This window comes from Oncorhynchus kisutch, linkage group LG20 (genome assembly GCF_002021735.2).
Source record: "Oncorhynchus kisutch isolate 150728-3 linkage group LG20, Okis_V2, whole genome shotgun sequence".
Classification (NCBI taxonomy): Eukaryota; Metazoa; Chordata; class Actinopteri; order Salmoniformes; family Salmonidae; genus Oncorhynchus; species Oncorhynchus kisutch.
This window is the reverse complement of record NC_034193.2, coordinates 20,057,296-20,082,047: the sequence shown is the minus strand read 5'-3', so window position 1 is coordinate 20,082,047 and position 24,752 is coordinate 20,057,296. Positions and strand designations below refer to the sequence as shown.

Sequence of the window (24,752 nt, the reverse complement as noted above, 5' to 3'; positions counted from 1 at the left end):
CTGCCTAAGTATGATTCCCAATCAGAGACAACGATAGACAGGTGTCTCTGATTGGGAACCACACTCGGCCAAAAACAAAGAAATAGAAAACATAGAAATAAAGAAACTAGAATGCCCACCCTAGTCACACCCTGGCCTAACCAAAATAGAGAATAAAAACCTCTCTATGGCCAGGGCGTGTAACAACATGAGCAAGAACTACTTCAATACACCTTGGCATAGAAGTGTCTGGAACTCTATTGGATGGATGTGACACCATTCTTCCACAAGAAATTCCATCATTTGGTGTTTTGTTGATGGTGGTGGAAAACGCTGTCTGTAGCCATTCCAGAATCTCCCATAAGTGTTCAATTGGGTTGAGATCTGATGACTGAGACACACACACACACACTTTAAACCCCCTATGCTCCTTTGTGACCCCTCTTTCAAAGTCACTGAGATTTATTCTTCTAGCCATGGTAGCCAAAATAATGGGCAACTGTGAATTTTTATACATGACCCTAAGCATGATGGGATGTTAATTGTTTAATTAACTCAGGAACCACACCTGTGTGGAAGCACCTGCTTTCAATATACTTCATATCCCTCGTTTACTCAAGCGGTTCCTTTTACCTGTAGCTCAGTATTTGTAGAATTAATTTTATACCGTCTTTTTGGCTCATCTTTCTCAAAGGTGCCAATCCTTTTGGATCTGACTGTATATGTGCATATAACAAAGACGCACAGATGTATTTCAGATTTCAGCAAGAATGAAACAATTAGTCTTTCAAAACAGACATGAATTTATTGTTTTGACATTTAAAATCTGCACATTTAAACATTAAAGCCCTTAAGACAGTTTTTTTTGCCCTTTCATATCAGTTACGCACTAGACAGCATACTCACAGGGATGCATAAGCATGTTTTCTTACACTCTGCATCAGCAAAGACAATACACAAACAATAACTCTGCTCACATTTACCTAACAGAGTAGAAATCTGCAGAAGCATCATTTGGCACATGAATCAATGTATTAGAAACTGAGTTTATACCCTGTGTATTACCGTTAAAATGCAACCGTCGGCTTCAAGGTGGAGGGTGGACAACATTTATAATGTCACATCATGATCATAATATCAGCATTATTGACAACAACAACAGCCAAGTGAAAGAAATGTACTTTGCAGATTTAGTACGGCCTTAAAAAAATATTCACACATCTAAACACTGCTAAGCTCATTGGACTAGTCTATAATAATGGTAGTACAGTATGTGCCTGCTCCAGCATCAGGTGTTACAGCTGAGTCATATGATGGGTATTACATAAGGGCAGTGTAACTCCTTCATAAACACAACATTATAATAGGATTAGAAGCACTATTTCAAGGAAATGATTGAAAAAAAATGTCAACTTCACATTCAGCACTATCCCAATGTTTTGTAGTCAAAAAGATGAAGGAAGGTACGTTTTTCCAATGGCATCATCTGGTGTGATTTCAACCAATGATGAGTAGGCATTGCCTACTACTTAGTTAAAATCACACGATGCACATCAGATGATGCATGATGTTGGAGTAGTGCTGGAAATTATGGATATGAAGTTGAACAATTTTGAAATTCCCCTTTAAGACATTTGGCGACTACCAGTTGTGTAAAGGCTAGACTGTCTCACTTTGTTGTGGAAGCTAATAAACCCACAGATAGAGTATGAGATCTATGACACTTGAAGTCACAGCTTGGGTTATGGGGGTTATAAGTAGGGCTTATTAAGGCAAGTGTTAGTAGTTACCATTACCCTTCAAAAGAGTCCCTGTACTTTAAGCCATGGTAACTACTCTCAGTGTGATACAAACATACATTAAAGAACATGTGCTCACACCAGTATGGCTCTAGGATTATGGGTAGGAGGGAGATAATACAGTACAGCTCTATAATAAACATAAAGGAAGACACACACAAGCTGCCAAGGGTTAAAACTCATGAGTGGTTAGGTGTGCTTACAAGACACTACTTTCTGCATCTACTAGATTTCTAGACAACAACAAAAACTATTTCGCTGTCTTGACCTGAGCCCCTATCCAATCTACACTGGTGGTCATATTTAAAATAGGAGGAAAGAAAAAGGAATGTCTTTTTTTTATAACGTTATAACCTATCCTTGGTTTTCATACTGGTATATAAGAATATGGATATTTTCTTCTACCATGTTGTAAAGGAATATCTATCAAATGTGAAAATCAAAAAAGTTGACCTCTTAGACTCATAGTTCTTACATGACAATGCAACTCTTATCACACAGACATTATGATAACCTTCATGACCTTCCCTTTAAGAAGCAATGTGGTGCCAGGGGACTTCCCTTTCTTTAATGAACAGATGTAGAAAGACTTAAAAAAACAAAAACAATATAGTGCATTGTTGTGATGTAAAGAAAACTGTTTAAAATACAAAAGTGCAAAACTCAAACTGCCCAATTTAAGACAGGCAGAACTTAGTGAGTCACACTATTTTCTGGTACACTTTAAGTACCACCAGAGACTTGATATTTTAAGAAAATAAATACATTCTTAAGATATATTATTTACAATGGACATTGTTCTAAGTGTCAATCCCTTCAGTGCGCTCATCTCCTCCCACCCATTCCCAGAAAATTCCCTACAACTAAAACAGAAAAATGATCCTTCATTCATGCCTTTTTATCATCACTTCAATATACTTCCGATAAGTTATTGAGAGAATTCTCAGTGCTGGTCTAAAAAGCACCAGATTTCAAAAGGAGTCTTTCTTTCTGTATGAATGAACACCTGTGACTGTCAAATTCAATGACCGTGCAGACTGCAAACGCGGTTGTAAACTGCCCTTGGAGACGCCTCAGGCCACATATGGTTGTTTTTCACTGGACTCTTGACTGAAGCAGCTGGTCAAAGAGATTGATTAACGAAGCCAAGAAATCAAAATGAAGCGAGTAGTACATTAGTAAAACACAAACTGACCTCTCTCTCTATCTGTCTACTCCCTTTCTTTCATCCATCGATCATAGTACATTAAACTGTGTTGACCATGCACTGGTTCCCCGGTCCACTCTCAACGACCGTTCTATTATCATGTAATCCATGGTTCTAGTTCGTTAGATAAGCTACAGCTATACAAAGTCGTGGGTGGGGGGAAAAAAATGGCTTGTCACAATTGCCGTGGACCCAGCAACCATTAAAACCAGTTGTGACTCACATCATGGCACAACGTCGATATTCTTCTCAATTAAGCACAAACTCTAATATGACTTGCCCAGTGTGCAACTTGCCTCTGACGAATCCGGCCCCTACTCGGCCTTCGATCCCTTGCCAACCTTGTAAGTGGCGCCCTTGAGGTAGGACTTGTAGAAGAACGAGGCGAACAGGACCAGGTAGCTGAGGTACATGAGCGAGCCCCAGGCGATGTTGGGCATGTAGGAGGGACAGCGCACTTCGTGCATCCAGTGGTAGACCAAGCCTAAGACAGCAAGCCCCATCATCATCTGCATGATCTGGGTGGCCGTGATGACCATGGCGCAGGGTCGCGGCACCCGGTAGCCCGCAGCCCGGGCAGCGTAGTAGGTGTACATGAAGGAGTGGACCAGGTAGTTCATGGTCATGAACCAGCCGCCGCCTGCCACCTGGTCCTTGTAGGAGTACCAGGAGTAGACCAGCACTGTGATGTGGTGGTACCAATGGAGGAAGATGAGGCGCTGCTTACGGAGCACGATGAACACTGTGTCACCTGAGGAGGAAGGGAGGGAGAAATCACTTAGTTATACTCTGATGTTTGATCACTTTCACTCTCTCTCAAGCACTAGTGACCACACTCAGTAGAAGACAAACATTGTGAGTAATGGATATGTGGACCTCACTTCCAAAAATGACCTGGAAAGATGGGATGTCTGTTTGTGGTCCTCAAAAAGTACAGTAAAGCGCTGCACACACACACACACACGCAATATTAGGAAGCATACAACAACATCCTAACACACTCCAATACACTCAAACCGCACACCCTGTACAGTACAAACTATACAGGCTTAATATACTGAACATCGGTCCCATTCTAGAACGCGAGCATGTCCTTCCTGTCAGTCAGCATCTCTGTCCATTTACCAGCGCTTTTGCATCCCCTGTCTGACTGACAGATAGGCATAAGTGACTAAATTACTGCTCTGGGAGGGGAAATGGCATCACCTTGCAGCCACATAGCCCTTGAGGTAATAGGCCGCTGATCAATGTAAGTGCACTAGAAACTTCCAAGTGCTTCCGGAAACACATCCTTCTCTCTGATTTGCTCTCTGACATAATTGACCAATTACAACCCCCTCCATCTCTCCCATTCGTGGGCCAGGGTCACATTGAGTATATAGAATTGTCTTGTAATAGATCAGCTCGAGGCGAGCTGATTATTCTACACTGCATGACAAAGAAGTATGTCTGTTCCACATGACATATATCTATCTGAAGCATTCAGAACGGGACCCTATTTGGGACATTCCTTACCCAGCTCTGGGGCCTTGCTCAGGACGAAGGCGTAGGCCCAGAACTTGCTGACAGGGGCGCTGTAGAAGCTGGTGTCACACACCGACTGCTTAAAACCACTTTTGTTGAGGACATGGAACATGTACCAACCGGTTCTGACCGCTCCGATGATACTGTGGAATGAAACACATAGATTTACTAAAGAGATAGTGTCAAGTGCATCTGTTTCATGTTCCTTGGTGTCCACATCACCAACAAACTATCATGGTCCAAACACACCAAGACAGTCGGGAATTGGACACGAAAATACCTTTTCCCCCTCGGGAGACTGAAAAGATTTGGCTTGGGTACACAGATACTCAAAAAGTTCTACAGCTGCACCATCAAGAGCATCCTGACCGGTTGTATCACCGCCTGGTATGGCAACTGCTTGGCATCCGACTATATGGCACTACGGAGGGTAGTGCGTAAGGCCCAGTACATCACTGGGGACAAGCTTCCTGCCATCCAGGACCTACAGTTGATGTTGGAAGTTTACATACACCTTAGCCAATTACATTTAAACTCAAGTTTTTCACAATTCCTAACATTTAACCCAAGTAACAATTCCCTGTCTTAGGTCAGTTAGGATCACCACTTTATTTTAAGAATGTGAAATGTCAGAATAATAGTAGAGAATGATTTATTTCAGCTTTTATTTCTTTCATCACATTCCCAGTGGGTCAGAAGTTTACATACCAAATACTAATTGAGTGTAGCATTGTCTTTAAATTGTTTAACTTGGGTCAAACATTTCAGGGTAGCCTTCCACAAGCGTCCCACAATAAGTTGGGTGAATTTTGGCCCATTGCTCCTGACAAAGCTGGTGTAACCGAGTCAGGTTTGTAGGCCTCCTTGCTCGCACACACTTGTTCTGCCCACAAATTTTCTATGGGATTGAGGTCAGGGCTTTGTGATGGCCACTCCAATACCTTGGCTTTGTTGTCCTTAAAGCCATTTTGCCACAACTTTGGAAGTATGCTTGGGGTCATTGTCCATTTGGAAGACCCATTTGCGACCAAGCTTTAACTTCCTGACTGATGTCTTGAGATGTTGCTTCAATATATCCACATAATTTCCCCTCCTCATCATGCCATCTATTTTGTGAAGTGCACCAGTCCCCTCCTGCAGCAAAGCACTCCCACAACATGATGCTGCCCCCCCCATGCTTCACGGTTGGGATGGTGTTCTTCAGCTTGCAAGCCTCCCCCTTTTCCTCCAAATATAACAATGGTCATTATGGCCAAACAGTTCTATTTTTGTTTCATCAGACCAAGTACGATCTTTGTCCCCATGTGCAGTTGCAAACCGTAGTCTGGCTTTTTTTAATGGCGATTTTGGAGCAGTGGCTTCTTCCTTGCTGAGCGGCCTTTCAGGTTATGTCGATATAGGACTCGTTTTACTGTGGATATTGATACTTTGTACCTGTTTCCTCCAGCATCTTCACAAGGTCCTTTGCTGTTCTTCTGGGATTGATTTGCACTTTTTGCACCAAAGTACGTTCATCTCTTGGAGACAGAACCCGTCTCCTTCCTGAGCGGTATGATGGATGCGTGGTCCCATGGTGTTTATACTTGCGTACTATTGTTTGTACAGATGAACGTGGTACCTTCAGGCATTTAGAAATTGTTCCCAATGATGAACCAGACTTCTTTTGATTTCTTTTGATTTTCCCATGATGTCAAGCAAAGAGGCACTGAGTTTGAAGGTAGGCCTTGAAATACATCCACAGGTACACCTCCAGTTGACTCAAATTATGTCAATTAGCCTATCAGAAGCTTCTAAAGCCATGACTTAATTTTCTGGAATTTTCCAAGCTGTTTAAAGGCACAGACAATTTAGTGTATGTAAACTTCTGACCCAATGGAATTGTATACAGTGAATCATAAGTGAAATAATCTGTCTGTAAACAATTGTTGGAAAAATTACTTGTGTCATTGCACAAAGTAGATGTCCGAACCGACTTGCCAAAACTATAACAAGAAATTTGTGGAGTGGTTGAAACACGAGTTTTAATGACTCCAACCTAAGTGTATGTAAACGTCCGACTGCATTTACTAAGCGGTGTCAGGCGAAGGCCTAAAAAAAAATGTCAAAGTCTCCAGTCACCCAGATCATAGACTGTTCTCTCTGCTACCGCACAGCAAGCGGTACCGGAGCACCAAGTCTAGGTCCAAAAGGCTCCTTAACAGCTTCTACCCCCAAGCCATCAGACTGCTGAACAATGAATCAAATGGCTACACAGACTATAACCATTGATTCCCCCTTAGATTTAACACTGCTGCTACTCGCTGTTTATTATCTGTGCATAGTCACTTTACTTACATGTACAAACTACCTCAACTAACATGTATCCCCCACACATTGACTAGGTACCGATACCCCCTGTATATAGCCTCGGTAATGTTATTTTATTGTGTTAATTTTTATTTAATTTGTATTTTTACTTAACACTATTTCTTGAACTGCATTGTTGGTTAAGGGCTAGCATTTCACGGTAAGGTTGTATTCGTTGTATACCTGTTGTATTCGGCGCATGGGATAAAATAAAAGTGTATTTGATTTGCTCAGTCTAACTATAGGGAATTCACAGTTGCATTCAAGTTATTGGTATAGGGAAAAACTTCAACACAAGTATAATGCCCATGGTCGATCAGAGTTGACTATAAGTAAGTATTTTTGTACACGAAAATCAGCTCATATTTCTATCTTGCTGCTATACGATACACCTGAACTGTCAGCTTTGTGGTTGTCATAACGTAATGCAAAATACATCACTCAACTATATTTTATACTGTCAGCTTTGTGGTTGTCATGATGCAAAGTGATATAGCTCTCAACTATATGAACGGTCACTGTTGCGGTTGCCATGGCGCTCGAAATCTGAAACCAAGACAAACGAGATAAGACATATCAGTGGGTCACATCTCCAGCTGGATGTCCCCAGAATAAGAAATATGAAATACACAATAAAGTAAGTAGGTAAGCAGACAATATACAGGAAATATTTAAAAAGTCAGTTCCGATACCATATTTACAGTACTGTGCAAGGATACTGGAGTGATGGAGGTAGATATGTATAGGGGTAAGGTGACTAGGCAACAGGATATAAGATAAACAGAGTAGCAGCAGCTTGCATGTGAGAGGGTGTGTGAGAGGGTGTGTAGAGTCAGTATAAATGTATGTGCATATTATGTGTGAGTGAGAAAATGATGGCGTGAGCATGTTCTGTTTTAATCTCCACCCGGCACAGCCAGAAGAGGACTGGCCACCCCACATAGCCTGGTTCCTCTCTAGGTTTCTTCCTAGGTTTTGGCCTTTCTAGGGAGTTTTTCCTAGCCACCGTGCTTCTACACCTGCATTGCTTGCTGTTTGGGGTTTTAGGCTGGGTTTCTGTACAGCACTTTGAGATATCAGCTGATGTACGAAGGGCTATATAAATAAATTTGATTTGATTTGAGTGTTTGTGTGTATGTTGGAGTGACAGTGTGTGTGAGTGTGTAGGGCCCTGTGAGTGTGCATAGAGACTGAAATAAAAGATCAATAAAGATACAAGGTAAACTCCGTCCGTGTAGCTATTTTGCTAGGTATTTATCAGTCGTATTGCTTGGGGATAGAAGCTGTTTAAGAGTGTGTTGGTACCTGTCAGTGTCAGTTGGTGTCAGACGTGGTAATTCATTACCTATAACTATCTTATCAATGGTAACTACCTATCTATACATTATCTATGGTAACTACCTAACACCAACATCATCATTGGTAACTACCTATCAATACATTATCTATGGTAACTAACACCAACATCATCATTGGTAACTACCTATCAATACAGTATCAATGGTAACTACCTAATACCAACATCATCATTGGTAACTACCTATCTATACATTATCTATGGTAACTAACACCAACATCATCATTGGTAACTACCTATCTATACATTATCTATGGTAACTAACACCAACATCATTGGTAACTCCCTATCAATACATTATCAAATGGTAACTACCTAATACCAACATCATTATTGGTAACTACCTAACTATTACAGGCCAGTAGCCTACTTTTAAAAACCCCATGTGGTAGAACGTTGCAGTGGTGGTGCAGTAATGAATATATGAAGTGTTTCATATGCCGAGGACACGTTATCCTGTCCAGCCAGCAGCAGTGGGATTGAGTGGGCAGGTTAAACCCACGGCTCTGTGATTAGGATTAACAGCTGGCTCAGCAGAGGGCATGGGCACGGATGATGATGGTGATGCACCTCTGTGGAACACCAAAACGGTGGCACACCAAAACAGCCCTGACTCCTCCTTAACTCACAGACAACATTTTGACAGTTTTGGGAACTGTAGAGTGTTTTCTATCCTAATCTGTCAATTATATGCATATTCTAGCATCTGGTCCTGAGAAATAGGCCGTTTACTTTGGGAACGTTATTTTTCCAATCATAAAAATAGTGCCCCCTAGCTTCAGGAGGTTAACCAACAGTGCAGTTAAAAAATATATTTCCCAAGTAGACTAATATAAAAAGTCATAATTAAAAGTAACACAATAAGAATAACAATAACGAGGCTATATACAGGGGGCACCGGTACCAAGTCAGTGTGCGTTGGTACAGGTTTGTTGAGGTCATTTTTACATGTAGGTGGGGGTGAAGTGACTATGCATAGATAAAAAACAGCGAGTAGCAGCAGTGTACAAAGGGGGGGTCAATGTAAATTGTCCAGTGGTGATTTTATTAATTGTTCAGCAGTCTAATGACAGTCGTGAAGAGGGCACGACAAAGCCTATGCCCCCTCAGGAGACTGAAAAGATTTGGCATGGGTCCTCAGATCCTCAAAGGTTCTACAGCTGCACCATCAAGAGCATACTTGTTGCATCACTGCCTAGAATGGCAACTGCTCGGCCTCCGACCACAAGGCACTACAGAGGGTAGTGCGTACGGCCCAGTACATCACTGGGGCCAAGCTTCCTGCCATCCAGGACCTCTATACCAGGTAGTGTCAGAGGAAGGCCCTAAAAATGGTCAAAGACTCCAGCCACCCTAGTCATAGACTGTTCTCTCTGCTTCCGCACGGCAAGCAGTACCGGAGCGCCAAGTCTAGGACTAGGAGGCTTCTACCCCCAAGCCATAAGACTCCTGAACAGCCAATCAAGGGGCTACCCAGACCCCTCTTTTACGCTGCTGCTACTCTCAGTTTATTATCTATGCATAGTTATTTTAACTGTACCTACATGTACATATTACCTAAATTACCTTGACTAACCGGCGCACATTGACTCTGTACCGGTACCCCCTGTATATAGCCTCGCTATTGTTATTTTACTGCTGCTGTTTAACTATTTTATTTTCATTTTTTTACTTAACTTGTTGAAGCATTGTTGGTTAAGGGCTTGTAAGTAGGGATGCACAATATATCGGTGAACATATCGAAATCGGGCGATATTAGCTAAAAATCGGTATTGGCCCGATGTTTAGTTTAACGGCGATGTTAAAAACCAATGTCAAAGCTACAGTAACGCCACGTTAAATGTTGCACTACACGTGCAACACAGCATTCCTACCCTAGCCCACAATGTCTGCTGTGTGGATCGAGTAGTCAACAAGTTGAGCAGTCATTTGAAAGAGTAAGAAAAAAAAGACAACTCAAAGGCGAAATCCATTAAAGCCAACATAATGGAATTCATTGCCCTTGACAATCAACCGTCCTCTGTCGTGGGCGATGTCGGCTTTCACCGACTGGTCGAGCACCGGTACACACTACCAAGTTCGCTATTTTTCAGATTTTTCCCTACCGGAGTTACACTGTTGGGCGTCACTGCTATTAGCTTCACGACATAGATACTATGGAATGCAGTTTAGGTCTTTGCGTGTCAAAAAAGATACAGTAGCACTGTCAAAGCTGTACCAAAAATGTCTGCAAACAAGCAAACGCCGGCCACGAACCATGTGTTTACAATACCGCCTTGGTAATAAAGAAAAATTTGTTCGACCACAACTTCACCAATACAACCAGGCTGAAAACAATGACCAGTAGAAACTGCAGTCATTTTCATTATTCTTAGCAATGATTTAGGAATCCTTGTGAGTAAGTATTAGCAAGGTTGCCACTTGTTTGCCCATTGAAATTAAACTTCAGTTCATGAAAATAAATAGCTAGCCAGGTACTTAGCCCTGTTGCCCAAACCTAACATTATAAGCAGCCAGCTAGCTTCATCTGGCTAGTGATGCTCGACCGGACCTGGTTATGTGTTGTAAAGCTAGCCAAAATAAGGATTAGGCACAATAGTGGAATTTGCGGTTTGCCTTCAAAATAAAAGTATGTCATTGACAGTGATGCAAATGAATACAAATAGTAGAAGTATGCCATACTTTTATTTTGAAGGCTAACTGCAAAGTCCACTATTGTGGCTAATTCTTACTGTGGCTAGCTTCACATAGATGGCTCCGACCACCATTAATCAAATAAGAACTGTCTTATAAATTAAGGTTATTTTAGATGATGACACCTAGCTATATAGTTAGCTAACTAGCTATAGCTACTGAAACAAATGTTTTTGGAGAAGAACATTGTTTGCATCCATGAGCTAGCTAGCTTTTTTTTATGATCAGCACTGTAGGTGTGTGAGACAACTTTACCAGCATCATAGTATACGCATCTATGAATCTTTGTGACATGAAATACGAGTGATAGTGTAATCAATGTTTAATTACTACGTAAAAAAAATGTATAAACGTGTTAAATTACTATGTGACGTACAGTCATATTCAGGTCCCGATTGGTCAACAATCTTATTTGACACGTCAAATAGTGTTATTTGAATCGTCAAATAGTGTTACTTGACATAGACGTAAAAGAACACTATTTGACACGTCAAATAACACTATATTTTTTCGGAAGCAAAGACCCAAACGGCGTTCCATTGAAATCCTGGTTGAGAATGAAACGACTGAACAAATGAACAACGAAACAGCACAGCAAGTAAGTGAAAGAAATAGGTTTTGATGATGTTTTACTAATGGGGAGATATGTGAATGCCAACAAAATAACTTTTTGGTCAGTGTGGTGTGTGTGTGTGTGTGTGTGTAACCTTTATTTAACTAGGCAAGTCAGTTAAGAACAAATTCTTACTTACAATGACGACACTGGGCTAATTTTGCGTCGCCCTATGGGACTCCCAATCACGGCCGGATGTGATACTGGATTTGAACTAGGGACTGGAGTGATGCCTCTTGCACTGAGATGCAGTGCCTTACACCACTGCGTCCATGTGTGTTTGTTAACTATTTAACTGTACTTGAATGCTTAAAAGGCCGCAAAAAAGGTTTAATATCGGTTATCAGTATTGTTTTTTTTGGCAAGGAAAATATCGGATACCGGCTAAAAACGTAATATCGGTGCATCACTACTTGTAAGTAAGCATTTCAGTGTTTCACTGTAAGGTCTACTACACCTGTTGTATTCGGCGCATGTGACAAATACGATTTGATTTGACAGCCACAGAACCCCTTTGGAATCCTTTTTCTAAAAGTGTAACTGTAATGATCCTAAAACTGCATTATCAGACACTAATTCTTCTTTGTGTAGTAAGTGTGTACAGATGGCATAGCCAACGAATCTGCGAAATAATGTGTTGACAGTTGACCTGAACATTCTCTCAAGTAGACACATTTCTACAGTACATCATTAACAAAATGTCCTACAAGTGTTTCTGATCTCCTGAACTTAAATGTAGATGTTTACTTTACATCTGCACAAAGAATCTCCTTCTCGTGGATGTCCTTGGAGAAGAGGTGTTCTAAAGGTGAAGTTTGGAGATATCGCTCTAGAAATCACTATTTTTACGTAGTTCATGTGTGTTTGGTTTAAACACTGTTTCGGTAAATTCTGAGAGAGAACTGGTTCCAAACACAGCAAAAAAAGAAATGTCCTCTCACTGTCAACTGGTTAAGTTTGATGAAAATAAACATGTGTAAATATTTGCATGAACATAACAAGATTCAACAACTGAGACATAAACTGAACAAGTTCCACAGAAATGTGACTAACAGAAATGGAATAATGTGTCCCGGAACAAAGGGGGGGGGTCAAAATCAAAAGTAACAGTCAATGCAGTTGGTGGCCACACCAGATACTAAGTACTGCAGTGCATTTCCTCCTCATGGACTGCACCATATTTGCCAGTTCTTGCTGTGAGATGTTACCCCACTCTTCCACCAAGGCACCTGCAAGTTCCCAGACATTTCTGGGGGGAATGGCCCTAGCCCTCACCCTCCGATCCAACAGGTCCCAGACGTACTCAATGGGATTGAGATCCGGGCTCTTCGCTGAACATGCCAGAACACTGATATTCCTGTCTTGCAGGAAATCATGCACAGAACGAGCAGTATGGCTGGTGGCATTGTCATGCTAGAGGGTCATATCAGGATGAGCCTGCGGGAAGGTTACCACATGAGGGAGGAGGCTGTCTTCCCTGTAACGCACAGCGTTGAAATTGTAGGCAATGACAACAAGCTCAGTCCGATGATGCTGTGACACACCGCCCCATGATGGACCATCCACCTCCAAATCGATCCCACTCCAGAGTACAGGCCTCTGTGTAACGCTCATTACTTCGACGATAAACGCGAATCACCCCTGGTGAGACAAAACCGCGACTCGTCAATGAAGAGCACTTTTTGCCAGTCCTGTCTGGTCCAGCGACGGTGGGTTTGTGCCCATATGCGATGTTGTTGCCGGTGATGTCTGGTGAGGACCTGCCTTACAACAAGCCTACAAGCCCTCAGTCTGCCTCTCTCAACCTATTGTGGACAGTCTGAGCACTGATGGAGGGATTGTGCGTTCCTGGTGTAACTCGGGCAGTTGTTTTCCATCCTGTACCTGTCCCGCAGGAGTGATATTCGGATGTATCGATCCTGTGCAGGTGTTGTTACATGTGGTCTGCCATTGCGAGGACGATCAGCTGTCCGTCCTGTCTCCCTGTAGCGCTATCTTAGGCATCTCACAGTACGGACATTGCAATTTATTGCCCTGGCCACATCTGCAGTCCTTGTGCCTCCTTGCAGCATGCCTAAGGCACGTTCACGCAGATGAGCAGGCACCGTGGGCATCTTTCTTTTGGTGTTTTTCCAGAGTCAGTAGAAAGGCCTCTTTAGTATCCTAAGTTTTCATAACTGTGACCTTAATTGCCTACCGTCTGTTAGTGTCTTAACGACCGTTCCACAGGTGTATGTTCCTTAACTGTTTATGGTTCATTGAACAAGCATGGGAAACAGTGTTTAAACCCTTTGCAATGAAGATCTGTGAAGATATTTGGATTTTTACGAATTATCTTTGAAAGACAGGGTCCTGAAAAAGGGACGTTTCTTTTTTTGCTGAGTATATATACAAACATTTTTGTGGACAACATTTCCCTTGCTGAGGTTAGCAAAGATGAGGGAGGATAACGAGGATAACCACCACCAACGTTCAGAAAGAGCTTCAATCACACAGATTGGTTGATTGATTGATTGGTTTGATGATGCCTAGAAAAACACATAAAGTGATAAACTGAAACAGTGGTCAGTGTGTCACTCACCTGAAGATGGCCAGACTGAGTGACCAGAGGACGAGGGGTCGACGCAGGTTTAGCTTGGGCCTCTCTCTCATGAAGTGTTGGCCCCCGAAGATGATCGCAGCATACAGTCCACAGAACATAAAGGACTTGCTCCTATTAAGGAGAAAATATTAAAAACATGTCACCGAACCAGTTCACAAGTGGTTACTGTAACTACCAGTGTCCTAGGTCATGATTTAGATGAGAGCAGGGTGGAAATGCAAACAAGCTTTAATCTAGTTTAAACTCCAACAATGCATGTATGTGATCAATGATCATTGTGAATGGATGAGTCAGTCTTTAGCAGACTTTTGGGATTGGCACTGCAGTTGACATTTCTAGTTCCTTTTGCCTGGTGGCAGTACGCTGAATGTACACTGCAAGCCACGAGGCGAGCTAAGCTAAACTCAATCATCGACAGTTGAAGTCGGAAGTTTACATAAACTGAGTTTAAATGTATTTGGCTAAGGTGTTTCACAATTCCCTGTTTTAGGTCAGTTGGGATCACCACTTAATTTGAATAATGTGAAATGTCAGAATAATATTAGAGAGAATGATTTATTTCAGCTTTCATTTCTTTCATTACATTCCCAGTGGGTCAGAAGTTTACATACACTCAATTAGTATTTGGTAGCATTGCCTTTAAATTGTTTAACTTGGCCTCCCGGGTTAGGTTATGTCAATATGGGACTCGTTTTACTGTGGATATAGATACCTTTTTACCTGTTTCCTCCAGCATCTTCACAAGGTCCTTTGCTGTTGTTCTGGGATTAATTTGCACTTTTCGCATCAAAGTACATTAATCTCCAGGAGACAGAACGCGTCTCCTTCCTGAGCAGTATAACAGCTGCGTGGTCCCATGGTGTTTATACTTGCATACTTTTGTTTGTACAGATGAATGTGGTACCTTCAGGCGTTTGGGAATCGCTCCCAATGTTAAACCTTTTTTTTTCTGAGGTCTTGGCTGATTTCTTTTGATTTTCCCATGATGTCAAGCAAAGAGACACTGAGTTTGAAGGTAGGCCTTGAAAAACATCCACAGGTACACCTCCAATTGACTCAAATTATGTCAATTAGCCTATCAGTAGCTTCTATAGCCATGACATCATTTTCTGGAATTTTCCAAGCTGTTTAAAGGCCCAGTCAACTTAGTGTATGTAAACTTCTGACCCACTGGACATGTGATACAGTGAATTATAAGTGAAATAATCTGTCTGCAAACAATGGTTGGAAAAATTACTTGTGTCGTGTACAAAGTAGATGTCCTCAAGAAATTTGTGGAGTGGTTGAAAATCAACTTTTAATGACTCCAACCTAAATGTATGTAAACTTCCGACTTCAACTGTATTTAAATTCATACTATTCAAAAAGATTACAGAGATCAACAGAGATCAGGATTGGGATGGTCCACTGGGCACATGGCAGTGACATGGCCTGTAGACCACTCCAACTTCTGTCCATCCCATGCCAAGGCTCTATTTTACAGTCCCCATCCCCATTCGTAGTCATGGAGCCAAGGACTAACCGAGTTGAGATGTTGACATACTGACCAGAACTTCTACTACTGCAGCCCGTGGGTAATGAGGCAATTAGATTGAGTAAACATCACTCCGGTCTAAAATCAACTGTGAAGCTATGTGAAAACAGCTGGAAGCGGGTTGCAGTAAGAATACTAGACAGATCACTGACTGGACAATTGTTTTTACCAAAAAGTTAAATTGAGGTCGAAAAGGGCTGAATACTAAAAAGCGATGATGTGTGTACTGCAGAGGGGGTTTACTTTGAGGACAGACCAGATGACCAATCCAGATTGACAGAGCATATTAGACTGGGAAGATGTTGTTGTTTGACCCAGTTTAATAGGGCCATATACATCGCTAAATACAGTAGGGCTTCAGTGGTCATTCTCTGTCTGTCCCAAAGGGAGGATGAAACTGTCATTAAGACTGATGAAGGATTCTAAAAGGAGGCATTAAGAGCAATAACACCACTGTGTCTATGCATTACAGCGAGGGAATGTGTGATGGCCAATACCGAGGGAGAGAGAGATAATGAAGCGACGAGAAGCAGTCATTGTATCCTTTTGAGGTGAAGGACTCAGGACAAATAGAATGTGTGGGCCACCATCTTTTACTCCCCGAAAGAGAGAAAGGGAGGGTCATGTGGGAGCAAATGTTCCCAGAAAGCAGAAGTCTAGCCCATTAATTACAGTCGTAGGCCTGGATGTCACATGCAATCAAAGCATTGGTTTCCCTGTGCTGCACTAGATGTGGTTTTAAGCTTCTCCGGCTCCTCCCCTTTTCATGCTTTGCTGTAGCCTACACACATCAGCTCGATCTGAGGAATGCATGGGCAAGGTGAAACAGGGTGAATTTACTTGGCCAGCACTGCATATTTACAGGAGTGTATTCACTACGGGAAATGGTTTACCCGTTTAAGAATTAAACGGAAGCAGACAGAGCAAAACAAGAGTTTCTATTGGACAAATTCAGATAGGTCGTTTCCCGTTTCGTTCTGTTTTAGAGTTTTGCAGCAGCAAAACGTTTCTTGAATCTACCCCTGGACTTTTACAATACACATTTGACAGCTTGCTTGCCACTGAAACTGAAACACAACACTGTCTCTCAGTCAGAAAATGCAAACAAGGAGCCAGAGTAAGTCTGTGTAAGAATACGGTCTTACTAGGTCTTAACGTTCCCTTAGTGATATGTTAACCACAGACAAAAATGACTCCCTTTTTCCACACACATTTCCATTGGACACGAAGAGAAACACTTGAGACCTATACTAATTTGATGGGGAGAAGTGACATGCCTTTGGGTTATATTAAACATAAATATGATATTAAAACAGTAACTAAATGTAGGCCTATTGATATCCTATAATGTATTTACACCTATGTATTTAACAGTAATCATCACATTTGATATTTGGTAATCATTCATTGCATGTGACTGCATGTACATGTTACACAAACTGAAGTGAACAGCAGTATGACAGGCTATACATTGAGTTTCCCGTCATATTGTAGTAACGATGGCCGCGTTCCTATGCTTAGACTTTGCTGACGCCTGACAGATCTAACAACGCCCAGATAGTTACTCGAAAGTATCAGCTGTACACATGATATGTTATAGCAATTTCTCAGTTGATGACACAGTCGATGACGTGGCCAGAACCATAGGTTGTTGCGTCACCTTGCCTTTCGCCGTGGAACTCGCCCATTCCTTCGTGTTCCCCCGCTCAGACGTTGCATTCATCAACCAATGGTTTACGTGCCATGTCATCGACCGTGCTTTCGGGCACCAGATTGCGATAACATATGACGTGGTTATCTGATACCTATCCAGGCGTTGTAAGATCTGGCATGTGTTAGCCATGCCGAGTCCCCAACAACTGGTTGTTATGTTTTTCAAGGGAAATGAAAAGACAGCTAGTAAAGAGACTTCTGCTTCTGGACGTTAACAAGGCGACACTCCCATCTTTACTCCTCCTCCACATTTACTGGATTGGTTGAACAGTGCAGAAGAGAACCTTCTTCTCATCAAGACCAGTATGTAGGGGGGGGGGGGGGGGGGGGGGGATCTAGCTTATTTTCCGCCTGCTACGTTAGGTTAGGCATGCATCAGCAACACCTGGGCAGAGGAAAGCGTCCAATGTACTGTAAGGGTTGAAAGGGATGGCTTCCGCATCATGCGATGGATCGAAGGTTGTTTTAACGTTCATAAAACATAGCCGGTTATCAATACACCATGCACATGAAAACTGAAGGTAAGTTCAGACGGTCGCATCCTCAATGACATCTGAAAATGGGCGGGAGAACAACAATAAGTATATCCATTTACAGTAGCAGGGCCATCTGGCAATTCTGGCAAATGCCAGGTGTGCTGGACCATTTTCTCGTTGGGTGGGCTGATCGAAATTGACACACACACACAAAAAATATATACACTACCGTTCAAAAGTTTGAGGTCACTTAGAAATGTCCTTGTTTTTGAAAGAAAAGCACATTTTTGGTCCATTAAAATAACATCAAATTGATCAGAAATACAGTGTAGACATTGTTAATGTTGTAAATGACTATTGTAGCTGGAAATGACAGATTTTTCATGGAAATCTACATAGGCCCATTATCAGCAACCATCACTCCTGTGTTCCAATGGCGCATTGTGTTAGCTAATCCAAGTATATCATTTTAAAAGGCTAATTGATCATTAGAAAAGCCTTTTGCAATTATGTTAGCACAGCTGAAAACTGTTGTTCTAATTAAAGAAGTAATCAAACAGGCCTTCTTCAGACTAGTTGAGTATCTGGAGCATCAGCATTTGTGGGTTCAATTACAGGCTCAAAATGGCCAGAAACAAATAACTATCTTCTGAAGTTACCCCAAACTTTTGAACGGTAGTGTACATATATGTAACTTTTTTGGGGGTATGGCCTGCAGCCCATGTTATTTTTAAACGATTGAGCAATTTCTCTATTATAGTAATCTATAATGAGCCTTTGGCTGGTCAGTGGGCAACGGCCTGCACCCATAACCAGATGGGCCAGCCCGTTTTTCTGACAGGCTGAGCTGAGGTCACTCAAACTCATATTCAAAGTCAAATGTGGCATCAGCAAAGAGAACTGCTCCAACTCATCAGTTAGATAGCCAAGCTTGTGGATTGTAAAACAACAAATGGAAAGAGAGAAGAGAGAAATGTGTTCTGATCGTATAACATTTCAAAACGCAATTGTGGGGAAAACACAGCTTCGGATGCTTCGTCCCCTTGTCCCTGTCAAAGAGAGGAGGGCTTCAGCTTTCTGTAGGTATCATTGTTATTTCTAATGGATGAATACATGGCTATTAGCAGTGGGTATCATATTAATCTAGTTCATGTGTTCTGAGTTTCCATTTCCTCAGGTGTTGAAGCCCAAATGAATTAGCCAATGATATTAGTTAGTGCACATAAAGATGTATGTAATTCATCTCTATTGACCACAAAAAAATCTGGAAATTAGTCATATTTTGAAAGTATAATATAGCAACTATGACCTAAGTCATTAGCTTGGCTTTTATAACATATACATGTTAAGCAGAAATGGAGACAGACAGACAGAGAACAAGAAGAAGCACAGTGACAGCAGAGAAGATGCTGAGACAGACAGACAGCACAACAGGGAGGGAAACAAAATGGCTAGAGCAGAGGCCCAGTTATAGTGGAGAGTTGTATCTCCAGTGATGTTTTTACATATTGTATTTGTTGTAAATATAAGCTGGTTAAAAAAGAGGAGGACCATGTCCCGCCAGTCACTGGAACAGAAATAGCTGAGAAACGCTGTACTGCACCGCCAATGTTATGTGTTAGCATTACTGCCTGTGTCTAAGTAGGGTTTGTAGGGTCAGAGTGTAGTAGAGTGCATTTGTCGTGATGGGTTGTGTGTGCATGGTTGGTGGTGAGTTGGTGGCACACCCAGTGATGTGGTCTAGTAAAATGCCAGGGTCGAATTCTTGTCCCAGTCTCCCCCTGTACAGTATCCTCAAAAATAATTATATCTGTAGTAGCCTTATGTATACATTATTGACTAAACGTTACTTTGTAGCATAATCAAAACCCACACAACACATTGTATGCACTCTTCGGTAGCCTATGAATGGAAAAAGTAAGCGACAGTTAGGAATCAAATTGACGAATGTGGGCAATAAAAAAAATGTGCCTGCATGGCGTGTAGGCTAAATAATGACATTGTGTGTGGATGAGAGCTCAGCCAACATTGGCGGCGACGGGGGGAGAATTCCCCGGCTTTAGACCACGTAGGCTAGGCTACTCTTTTATCCAGATGTGTTTGGTTGAATTGGTAGTCTACTTACCAGTTTTCTTGCATCCATTCGAGAGCCCCCTTTTCATCGAATTTTCTTTCGAAATCGTATTCTGCAAGTGGGATGTTCTCTGTCTCGTTCATTTTCGTAACAATGTCAGTTTCTTCCCGTTAAAACGCCTGGTCTATGTTTTCACCCTTTTAACATTTATCAAACTGCTTAAAAAGCCCACAATTAATTTAACAAACCAACAGATTGCAACTGAATTCTCTCAGTTTCAGATGTACTTCCCGACTGTCACTCACTCACGGTGGCCGAGCGCGAGCACGTCCCGGTGACTGTATGGCCTTGTTATAATGTCTATGTGTATGGCACTTCCCCTCTGTCTCACGGACTGAAACGGAAAGTGATGGAAGGAGAGAAGGCGGAGCTTGAATCAAACGTCTAGTCGTGCTCTCATGGTGCTCTCGACTGGATGGTCAATCAATGACTAGAATTTGCCTCATGATTGAAACATAGGCCAAATTGTTCACATGTTTCATTCAGTTTGACTGATTCACACACAACGACCTACCTTTCTGAAAGTAGGCTACCCTATGCCAAACATATTGAGTCCCCTCTAGGGATGCGTTGGCCAGTCAGACAGGGAATAGTTATATTATCAGTTATGCACTATTAATAAACATTCAATGAACTGTCAAGAGCTGCATACACTTGGCAACTATTGTCAAAGGTAGTCCTAAAGAAATTACACTGCCTACTAATTGCCCACAGAGACCAATGCATTCATTACAATGGTGACTTATCAGCAGCACCTGCAGGGTTTGTGTAATCATACTATGTCCTGCATATCCCAATTTGCATTTAGTCCTTGATTTGAGTAAAATGGTGCATAGGGATTACTGAATAATTATTACAAAATCAATATGCCCAGGCCTGTCATTTTATCACTGCATAATATAACAGAAATACACATTCAAATGTGGGGACGTTTGCCATGCCATCTGTTGATAGTTTGCACCTATGCACCAAATTGAATTTCTGTTGCATTTCAAAAGTGCATGTACAATTCTGTTCACACCTAATCAAAGACAAATAAACCATTGGATACAATGGTGTCTTATCAGCAGCACCTGCAAGGTTTGTGTAGTCAAACTATGTCCCACATATCCCAATCTGTATGTACTCCCTTATTTGAGTAAAAGGGTGCTGAGTCATTTTTAAATATGAGTAAGAAAAATAAAATCAGCATAGGGATCAGGGGCAGATTGGCCATCTGGCAATTCTGGCAAATGCCAGATGGGCCGGAAATATTTTTGGGGGGAGTGGGCTGGTTGAAATTGACACACCCAAAAATATTTTGGCCTGGTCATTTTTTTTAAATATCTACGTATAAAGAGCCTTTGGCTGATCAGTGGGCAACGACTGTCCCTGCAACAAAGATGGACCATCCCGGTTTTCAAACTCACATTCAAAGTCAAACGTGGCATTAGCAAAGAGACCTGCTCCGACTCCACAGGAGGATTGTGGCACCTTAAAACTTTTAGGGCTTCGGGGTAAAAGCTGTTAAAACTTTTAGGGCTAGGCGTCCTGCTAGCGGGACAACTTCCGGTGAAGCTGGAGGGCACGCAATTCAAATAAATAATCATAACAATTATGGATATTAAACATGTAGGTATATACAAGTGTCTTATATCGGTTGACAGCTTAAATTCTTGTTAATCTAACTGCTCTGTCCGATTTACAGTAGCTATTACAGCAAAAACATGCCATGCGATTGTTTGAGGACGGTGCCCCCACGTCAAAATATTTTTACACCGGCACAGGTTTCATAAATTCTCAAATAGTGATTAAATATTCACTTCCTTTTTGAAACATTTCCTCTGATTTGTCATCCAAAGGGTCTCAGATATAACATGTAGTGTCATTTGTTAGATAAAATCCTTCTTTATATCCCAAAAAGTCAGTTTAGTTGGCGCCATCGATTTGAGTAATCCACTCGTTCAACATGCAGAGAAAGGAATCTGAAAATCGATTTTAGCAGGTGCATCCTGTCTTCATGGCGCGTTTATTTGCTTTTCAAACCTGAAACCTTGAACATAGACTGCTGACACCCTGTGGAAGCCATAGGAATTGCATCCAGGGCTAATTTTCAGTATGACCTTATACTTGCCATTCTAAGATGATCTCTCAATTTTTTTTTATTCCAGTTGGTTTTTCTTTGGATTTTCTCCAACCATATCTATTGTGTTATATTCTCCTACATTATTTTAACATTTCTACAAAACTCTAAGTGTTTTCTTTCCAATGGTACCAATTATATGCATATCCTGGCTTCGGGGCCTGAGCAACAGGCAGTTTACTTTGGGCACGTCATTCAGGCGGAAATTGAGAAAAAAGGGGCCTAGCCCGAAGTCAATTGGGGAGAACGGGCTCGTGGTAATAGCTGGAGAGAATGAGTGGAATGGTATCAAGTACATCAAACACATGGTTTCTATGTGCTTGATGCCATTCCATCCGCGCCGTTCCAGCCATTATTATGAGCCGTCCTCCTCTGAGCAGCCTTTGCTGCCTTCATCAGTTAGACAGCCACGATCATAGATCGTAAAAAACTGAAAGGTTGCCTATAAAAGTAGAAAGAGCACATTCTACATTGTCACCTCACTCAAAATATCCTATTTTGAGGGGGCTGCTGCTGTGATGAGAGAGCAGAAATGCATTCTGAACATATAACAGTTCAAAATGCAATTGCACAGTTTTGGAAGCTTTGTCCCCTTGTCCCTGTTGAAGAGAGGAGGATCTCAGCTTTCTGTTTATGTTTATTTCTCAACTTTCCATATTCAGCTTAATAGCAATTATTTTACAACCAACTATTTGATATGGATATGGAGCAGCACATGAGCGATATGCGAACCGACCATTGCGAGGGCATAGGCTTATAGGTCTTATAGATAGTAGTCTACAACTGCAGTTTTTTTTAGGACATTACATTTATTGTAGGTTGAATACATGGCTACTAGCAGTGGGTATTATATTTAGAGTTAGCGATCTAGTTAATGAGTTTTGAGTTTCCATTTTTTTCGGTGTTGAACACCAAATTAATTTGGTTATGATATTAGTTAGTGCATATAAAGATGTATGCAATTCATGTCTATTGAAAATTCTGGAGTCCTATTTAGACTATATAATATAGCAACTATAGTTTAATTGTCAACCCAAAATTAATGTCAAGCACTGGATTAGGTTGAACATCCAAAATATCTTGAGTCATGCATTCCTGCTTGGACCTGTTAGATGAAACAACTTATTTCTGTCACGTTTTTTTATTTTTATAGCTCATGGTTCTTTAATAAGAAAACTCAACTATGAACAAACTACAAAACAATAAACGTGAAAAACGAAACAGCCCTATCTGGTGCAGTAAACACAAAGACAGGAAACAATCACCCACAAAATACCCAAAGAATATGGCTGCCTAAATATGGTTCCCAATCAGAGACAACAATAAACACCTGCCTCTGATTGAGAACCAATCTAGGCAACCATAGACTTACCTAGACACCTAAACTGAACACAACCCCATAAATCTACAAAAAGCCCTAGACAATAAAACACATAAATCACCCATATCACACCCTGGCCTAACCAAAATAATAAAGAAAACAAAGATAACTAATGCCAGGTCGTGACAATTTCTTCAATACCTCAGTAGAGTTATTACCACACTTCTTAATAATGATGGCAGCATTCGCGTGAAACTGAAAGCGCTTTTAATCAGGGCAAGGTGACCGGAAACATGACCGAATACAAACAGTGTAACTATTCCCTCCGCAAGGCAATCAAACAAGCTAAGCGTCAGTATAGAGACAAAGTAGAATCTCAATTCAACGGCTCAGACACAAGAGGTATGTGGCAGGGTCTACAGTCAATCACGGATTACAAAAAGAAAACCAGCCCCATCACGGACCAGGATGTCTTGCTCCCAGGCAGACTAAATAACTTTTTTGCCCCCTTTGAGGACAATACAGTGCCACTGACACGGCCCGCAACGAAAACATGTGGACTCTCCTTCACTGCAGCCGACGTGAGGAAAACATTTAAACGTGTCAACCCTCGCAAGGCTGCAGGCCCAGACGGCATCCCCAGCCGCGCCCTCAGAGCATGCGCAGACCAGCTGGCTGGTGTGTTTACGGACATATTCAATCAATCCCTATCCCAGTCTGTTGTTCCCACATGCTTCAAGAGGGCCACCATTGTTCCTGTTCCCAAGAAAGCTAAGGTAACTGAGCTAAACGACTACCGCCCTGTAGCACTCACTTCCGTCATCATGAAGTGCTTTGAGAGACTAGTCAAGGACCATATCACCTCCACCCTACCTGACACCCTAGACCCACTCCAATTTGCTTACCTCCCAAATAGGTCCACAGATGATGCAATCTCAACCACACTGCACACTGCCCTAACCCATCTGGACAAGAGGAATACCTATGTGAGAATGCTGTTCATCGACTACAGCTCGGCATTTAACACCATAGTGCCCTCCAAGCTCGTCATCAAGCTCGAGACCCTGGGTCTCGACCCCGCCCTGTGCAACTGGGTACTGGACTTCCTGACGGGCCGCCCCCAGGTGGTGAGGGTAGGCAACAACATCTCCACCCCGCTGATCCTCAACACTGGGGCCCCACAAGGGTGCGTTCTGAGCCCTCTCCTGTACTCCCTGTTCACCCACGACTGCGTGGCCACGCACGCCTCCAACTCAATCATCAAGTTTGCGGCCGACACAACAGTGGTAGGCTTGATTACCAACAACGACGAGGCGGCCTACAGGGAGGAG

At 42.0% G+C, this 24,752-nt stretch overlaps 1 protein-coding gene across 1 annotated transcript; it reads right to left on the bottom strand.

Annotated features, from left to right (window-relative positions):
• Positions 1-760: 760 nt before the first annotated feature.
• On the bottom strand, positions 761-20,307 carry LOC109865788 (elongation of very long chain fatty acids protein 6). Its single transcript, XM_020454230.2, has 4 exons — positions 19,970-20,307; positions 14,101-14,232; positions 4,501-4,652; positions 761-3,736 (listed from the first exon to the last, which is right to left on the bottom strand). The coding sequence occupies exons 1-4, from the start codon at positions 20,059-20,061 to the stop codon at positions 3,300-3,302; spliced, it is 813 nt and encodes a 270-aa protein (XP_020309819.1). The 5' UTR covers positions 20,062-20,307; the 3' UTR covers positions 761-3,299.
• Positions 20,308-24,752: the final 4,445 nt, after the last annotated feature.